Raw genomic sequence first — 7,806 nt, forward strand, 5'->3', positions numbered from 1 at the left:
ATGGGTGGAAGTACTAACCAGTCTAGGAAAAGTGGAAGGTAGAGCCACAGGAAGACGGAGAGGGCACAGCCAGGCATCAGACTCTGTGAGTGAACTGTGATCTGTGTCTTTGATTATTTGGAGAAGCCAACTAAGAAAAAAGGAGCCATTCATTGATGAGTGTTTAATGTGTCCCAGTCTTATTTCATTTGGCTACTTCTGAAGTCAGATCAATAGTTTATATTAGAAAATGTATCATATGGCTATAAATATGCTATCATAGCTCTTACTCCTCATGCTGTCCCCTGTCACATTTCAGAGGGAGATCAAGAAGGGATTTTTTTAAAAATCACTTTTTATAAGTGAAGACAACAATCTCAGAACATGGATCCCTCTTACCATTGATCCCAACTCTGGCAAAGCTGTACCCATAATAAAAGGAAGACCAATCCAATAAAATGCTTCAGTTCAACCTCAGCCTAAGTGCAAAGAGGCCCAGAGAAGACAAGAGAGTGGAGGGGCTGGTGGAGAGAAATAGGATGCTCGTGGTGGGGGAAGTGGGTGAAGACTCTACCTACTCTTCTCCAGACAAGTTGCTCTATTCTGAGATTAATTTTATGTACTTAGAGTCTAAATGTCCTTCATATATTAACTGATATAATATCCTCACTAACACACAACTCTAGTTCTGTCTCTCCGTTTCCTTTTAAATTTATTAATTCATAGACTTCCCAGGTGTGGGAACCTCTGCTGGTCACTGTGACACGGTGAGGAAAGGCTTGGAAGTACCAACCCCAAACTGCTATTTTTAAGATGCACCCTAAATGTTCATCGCAGGCCATGATATAAACACCGCCAGCCACTACCACCACTTGATCCTACAATGAGCTTCTGAAATTTTCTCAGCTACCCTAAACTTTGACACAGTCTCCACACCTGCAAAGCTCTTGCTCTGCATTTCCTCCTCCTCTAAGATCAGGTGAAATGTTTCCTCTCCCTGCTAGTAGAGCATATATTCCCTTCCCTGCAATATCTTACTCTCCTCTCTTGTACTGTCCCCAGCACCTTACAGTATCATGTTTTTATATTTGTGTCTTCTGTATTACACTGTGTGCTTGACCTTGCAATCCTGATGTAAAGAAGCACTAACTCATGCAGATTGAATACATAATGCATGGCTCCATGTAATGTCTATGAATTGAGTGTTCTTTGTAAGCATGGCATGGAAGAGTGAGTGCACCCAAGATGATCAGCTTGGCCCTACACCTGTCACTAGAACAAGACACTAACCCTGTCCCTGGTAACGCATTCCATCAAATGACCTGTGTAGGGTATAGGGAAGGTCAAAGCATGAGGACAGAAACATCTCTTCACAAATTCATAGATTAAAGAAAAAGCTTTAGCAATTTAGTCTTAATTTATGGACAGATCCAAAAAATAAGTTAATATATTTATTCAAATAGACATGAGTACCATAAAAGGCTTATACTGTAAAACATAGAAACCACATTTATATTTACACTTGGATTATGCAAGTGTGTATTAATCTTATTTTATAGGAGAGTAAGAATTTTGAAAATCTGGAGCAGATTCCGAATGTTTCACACAACCATATTAGAACTCAGAAACGATTAGGGTTTTTTAGGAGGAGGGTTTTGTTTCATGCCATCTGCACGCATGTTCTAGGGTTTAGAGTCTTCAAGGGTCATAACTGCCTTTGGGCAAGTCACTTTTCAGGGGCTTCCGTTTTCTCACTTGTGAGAATGGAGTGGGAGAGGCGAAGTGGACCAGGTCCCACGAGTCGCATCTTTCAATTCAAGCACCTAAATCTGCATGTGTCATGTTGCCCATGGAATTCAGGATCAAATTCTGTATATAGGCAACAGATCCCATAATTTTCTCTGTATTCTATCTTTTAAAATGGTTGGAAATACAATGCTGTTGAGTGTTCCATATTCTTGTCTAACTTTGTCTTTCTTTGCTTTCTCTGGCTCCTCCTCATTTAGCAGACAAGTACTGATACTTAGAGACCACCAATATCCATTTTCTTTGACCTGATAACAGCACCCTGATATTTTTCCAGGAGCTATATAACCCTTCCAAAGAATACAATTTGCCAGCCAGAAACTTCAGTGAGAATGCCCTGGCCTAGAATGATGTATGTGGTCCAAGTGAGACCAATTAGAAAACCTTTGCATGAAATGGGGGTCTTGAGCAGAGTAGCATGAAGGCAGAAATGGTTAGAATTTATTCTTTAATTTTAATTGTTATTATTTCATGTTGGCAGTACATAATGGTTACACTTATCACGGTGTATTGGTACATGCACATAACACATCTTAATCCTTTTTCACATTTCCTTCCCCTCTCTCCCTCTCCTCTCTCTCCCTCTCTTAGTCCCTTTCCTATTTGCAAAAGATCTCCACGTCAGTGCTCACGAGAGACTTCATGATTTCCTACTATTTAGTTTATTTGAGCTACCTGAGCTTCAGCCTTTCACGACCCCAGTTTTATTATTTTCCTTTGATTTTGTATTACCTTGCAACCTTACAACAAAATACTTCTTTTACTGAAATTAGAGCCTATTTCTCTTGCCTGCAACAAAAGAGCCCTAACAGATAGAAATTTTTAGTACAATTATTTTCTTACATCTTAAAACTTATCTCTTCCTCCCAAGAAGCCAAACGTATAATATAAAAGAGGACAACAATCCATCTGCTTCATTAGCATCTTCCATATATCCCCCCAACCTGCGACGGCTGGAGGAACTTTCCACCCTGGCCCTTCCTGGCTTTCCAGGTGAAAGGAGAGCAGTGCATTGATGGTGTAATTCTTTTCTAAGGCTTACAGACCAAAGTCAGGTCAGCGAGGACCAACATGGCTCGACTGTAGAATGGTGCTCCTATGTCACGTCTAAGTTCTGAGATGATCTGGGAGGCTGAAACCTCTCGAACTTAAAGAGTCCAACTTCATGCTCCTTTTCAGAACCTTGGACTCCAGGTGCAGTGATAATAACCAGGTTTTTATGATTAACAATGTTGGGGTTGCCATTTCGTATGAAACATTGGATCTAAAACATTTTTATCTCATTTAAAACATACAATAATCAAAGATGGTTAGCACTATCAATATACCCACCTAAATAGATGAGAAAATTTAGGTTTAGAAAACTGCATACAGTTAAGAGTGGATGAAAGAGCCAAAATCAAACTCAGATGTTTCTGACTTCAGCCAACACTCTTAATTACTTTTACATTGTGCTTAATGCCAGCCAGTTTCTGCTTCTGGGAGAGAAGTCAAAGACCACCTGGTTAATAATACAAAAATGAAAGGGCTTCCATTATTCTTCATGCCAGGAACAATCACCCAATGGGTTTGGCATCTAGGTAAACTGACTTGATTTATCAATTGCCTTTTCTCCTCTCCTTGCCACTTGAGATTTTGCTGTCATCTGCATACTGACAAACCCTATCTTACCTTAAGCAGGAATATTTTTCAGGTCAAAAAAGACTATCACTTTCTATAATTCAGTAGGTCACCTGAGCTTTGCCAAACTCCTAACTTCCATTAGGCTCACCGCTATAGATGCAGAGTTTCAGGGATCTCAAGACTTGCGCTTTGTAAGCTGCTCTTACTCACCAGAAAGAGCAATTAAAGTAGTTACTAGGAAGTTCAATTTGACCCTTAAATGCACTCTCAGGGAGCTTTCCAAAAAGGCCTTATTTAATATTACAGGAATAGAATGGAAAACATTGATATGCTATACATTCACTCAACAAAAATTTACTGGACAAGTTTAGCTAATAGTATTGCAGAAGGTTAATGTCTTCATTGTAATATGCAAACCTTGACTAGATAAGATATCAGCACAGAAAAAGTCTGGTAAAGGTATGCAAAACTCTGTCTTACTTTCACAATTGCACCCTAAATCTAAATTTATTTCAAAATGAAAGGCTTCTAAAAATATAATAAACTGAATATTTAAGGCAGCATTACTGATGGAATGCCCTTGAATTTGGATCTTTTCATCAATGAATTATTATTGGTAGCAACAGCATAAAGTCTTCCAGTTCAAAGTCACAGGAAGAACAACATGACTTGCAAACCAAAGCTTTACTGAAAGCTGCATGTAAAAGAAGTTTGACCATGACACTTCACATATGGGTTATAACAGACAATACAAAACAGTGGTAAATGGTGTATGGGGTGAGAGGAGGAAGAAGAAAAAAATGTAGAGGGTAAGGAAGAAAAACGGAAAATGTAAGAATAAGATGAAGCTGAAATAGACATTTAGGTTCAGTAGGAGAATTTGCACTTTTGTTGAGGTGACTTGACAACATAGAGAATATAAGATACCACAGCATTCCTCAATAGGAAAAGAAAAACAAACAAACAAACAAAACTGCCCCAAAAGCAGTTTTAGAAACACCCATACAAAAGTTATTCAGTATAAACAAAGCATTACAGAAGAGTTTTCAAGATCACTAAAGGAATGTTCAGAGCCTGCAGAAAAGTTAGTAAGAAAGTTTTAAGGGTGACTAGATCCATAATCAAGAACATCATCAAAGCTTTGAGAGTCTTATTTAAGGACAGTGATTATTTTTAATTTTCATTCCTAGGACTACATAGAAAGATTTGTCCAGTTCACAATCTCTTCTTAGATATAAAGAAGATCTTGAAATAACAGGTGATAAAATATCCCAGGAGATTGCCAAAGGTTATTACCATTTTGTCTTTAGATGACTACAAAAAGACTGCTTTTTATAAAGGTTTAATGAAAAAGAACAGAGAAGGAATTGATGATTGATTTAGGGTCTTTTCTACCTCATGGAATCAAAGCATGTACAATATGTAGTTGCTGGAACATTTCTTTGAAGAGTAGGTGCTAGAGAGGAATTGGGCATCACTATTCTAGAATAGAAAGCATCAGTCACATCATGAAACTGGTGCAAAAAAAGATCCCTTGTCTGATCCAGTTTTCTAACCTCTTCCTATTTCAGAGCCTTTCAGAGGACATATTACCATGAACCTGCAATTTAAAAGACAAGCTGACCTGGCACTAATCGCCATTTTTTTTTTTCCCAATAGAACAACTGAGATAAACATTGGAGAAAATAAATCAGGGCCCCAAACAAGAATCCTAAAAAATAACAACAATAATAATAATGCCACTACTCCTCCGACACTATTTTTCAAGAAGCATGTCCGTTCACATCCTATTTATGCTACTCTTATATGGTGAAAGATTTAAGATAAATAATTCCATTTTCAAATTCATATTTTATTATTAACTATGAGAAATATAATAGTGTAATATATATTTTTACTTTCTGCCTTTAAACTTTACTGTTCTAATCTACCCATCTCACATAAAAAGCCTGGTAGAACAAGATTCCACTTTATCCAAGTTTGTCTTCCATTAATAACTTAGTAGAATAAGTTGGTCAAGCACCCAAAGGTCTCCCCACTAATGAAGCCAGGATTTGCTAAGGAAAATCAATTTACAACTTAGTTCAATCAAAAATAAAATAAGTTACAAAGGTCTGAAACTTAAACATCCTCAAACTCTGGAGAACCATTAGGAGAGTACCAAAGACAAGCAAGGGTTAATAACAGCTGATTTCTAGGTTAAGAGAAGGATGTAACATAATTTTTAAGGCAAACACCTGGAGAGAGAAAAGTAGTATTTTGTTTCCATTTCCAGAAATTGCAGACAAACATGAAGCAAATCACATCATTGGAATACTCAATTATCTGAACATGCTAATTAACTAAATGTAATCAACCTGCTTTCAGTCCTCTCTTCACCGGCTGTAATATTTCTAGTGCATCGCCTTTCTTATGCCCCACAACCGGGAGAACATTAGACAGTCTGCACAGTGCAGCAAAGAGAAACAAATAAGCACAGATTTTTGCTGATGGCAGGAATTTCTCAAGCTCAGGGTATATGAAGCAACAGTATGGAAATGGCAGCACTGGCTTTATATTTTAATTATTCTCCATACCTATTTTTGCAAAAGACTTAAAGTTCAGTTAGGCAACACGATGTTCAGCTTTGGTTATTTCATAAAACTAAAGCAGTCATTTAAAGTAGTAAATATGCAGTCATGACAGAACTAAATATTCATGAAATCAGGAGCAACTGGAAAACTGAGGGTATCAGAATATTAAAATTCATCACAGTTTTCACAATGTAAATCTTGTACGCATTTGTAAGGACTAAGCATGTTCCAAATCCAGTTCCTCGGTAGGCTGCCATTTAAATAACAATATTGATTTTGGTAGATAAACAACGACCTTGATTCTTAGCTCAATCTCAAAATGCAAAGCAATTTGAACATTTGCAAATCCAAACTTGGTGAGTTGTCTCCAAACAGAAGAGAACACTCGATGTAATCTTGACATGTTTGGGGTATTTGTTTAATCTACTTGTATTTTAGGAAAGGTCCAGCAGAAATCGAAGCAATCTCCAAGGAGGAGAGCCTCGAGAGGTGCTTCTAACCACCAGAAGTGCCTCTTTTCCCATACACTTCCTTACATGAGCAAAAGTGAAAAGTAGATTGACTGGCTCTTCGTTGATTCCAATATTCCGATTTGTTGAACCACTTTCCCCCGATATTAGCAGCCAGTTTCAAAATGCATTAACAAATACACGTGTACACTTTACACAGATACCACTAAACACCACCAGCTTCCACAAAACTGAACTCCAAGTACCTATGGAGACAGAAGGCTCAGACAGAGCTGTAATAAATACACCCTATTAATATTACCAAGGCATTATTTTCTAGGCCACTTCCTCTTCCATTTCCTCAGCAGAAGAAACATTAACATCAGAGAATGGCATTTGAGCGATTTCTTACTGGAATTCAATTACCTGAAGAACTCCTCTCTGCCCAGTAAGTAGCAGCTGTCCTCTAGTCTACAATGACACAGCAGGGCTGCAAAGGATCTGTGGGGTTCACCTGCTGCCAGGCTCCTGGTCCCTGCTGTCCTAAGTGACAGGACATCAGATGAGGAGAACATCCAGCCTAGAGCTGGGCTAAGCAATGTTCTCCATTCTGCAAATGAGCCAAACTTTGCTCCCATTGTCATCTTCAGGTTGATGTCGCCTGGTTCCAGGAGTCTCTGGAGCCACTTGACAGCTCCCGAAGATGTGTTTTCTCGAGACCTGTACCATCCAGTACGCCTCAATTCAACCGTGAGGGCAAGCAAAGGTCTCCACACTGCTCCCTGCTCCCGGAGGTGCCCTGCTCTGTCCTAAGCACCACACCGCATGTACCAGAAGACTTTTCTGTGCACACATCACTGAACACCGAAACCAGGACAGACTTCTGCACACGCCTTCCAGTTGGGAAAGTCACTGTCCTATCGCCCGTGGATTACCTTTCATCCCACGCCACCTCCACATCTGTCACCCCCGCCCCCACGCGAGCGAGGTAAGGGGGTTAGGGGAGCAGCGGAAGGGTTAAAGGGACAGCCACTACAAGAGCTCCTTGGTTTTGTTCAAAAGATGTCACAGCGGCGACACCGTGGACCTACCTTGCTCTCGCCTTTCTCGCCGCTGGGTCTCGTCTCGGGATCTTCGCTGTCCTCAGCGCCTGCACTCTCGCCGGGCAGTTCATCCTGAGCCAGCTGCTGTTCTCGCTGCGGCTGGGGCTGGGTCCGCGGTGGCGGCGCCTGGCAGGCTCCGCCAGCCCCCTGGGAGCGGGGGATGGGCTCCGGGCGCGGAGAAACTCCCTCAACATCCATCTCCATCTTCCCATTCAACTGGAGGGCAAGACAAAAGCGGAGCGGAGATTATGATTTGATGACACTAGTGGGAGG

At 40.1% G+C, this 7,806-nt stretch overlaps 1 protein-coding gene and 1 long non-coding RNA gene across 3 annotated transcripts in view; both read right to left on the reverse strand.

The window, feature by feature from the left end:
• LOC104872124 overlaps positions 1-7,284 on the reverse strand; it is a 160,068-nt gene extending 152,784 nt beyond the window's left edge. Inside the window, exon 1 of the long non-coding RNA XR_783067.3 lies at positions 6,857-7,284. This is a non-coding gene — a long non-coding RNA (uncharacterized LOC104872124). The remainder of the gene's footprint in view (positions 1-6,856) is intronic.
• The window catches only part of Rbms3 (RNA binding motif single stranded interacting protein 3), a 1,373,556-nt gene that overhangs the window by 1,266,194 nt on the left and 99,556 nt on the right, over positions 1-7,806 (reverse strand). For both annotated transcript variants that reach the window (XM_010638264.3, XM_019209637.2), the window contains exon 3: positions 7,522-7,749. In XM_010638264.3, the coding sequence (XP_010636566.2) occupies positions 7,522-7,749 (228 nt within the window). The remainder of the gene's footprint in view (positions 1-7,521; positions 7,750-7,806) is intronic.

This window comes from Fukomys damarensis, unplaced genomic scaffold (genome assembly GCF_012274545.1).
Source record: "Fukomys damarensis isolate Sample0158 unplaced genomic scaffold, DMR_v1.0_HiC HiC_scaffold_28, whole genome shotgun sequence".
NCBI classification, from domain to species: domain Eukaryota; kingdom Metazoa; phylum Chordata; class Mammalia; order Rodentia; family Bathyergidae; genus Fukomys; species Fukomys damarensis.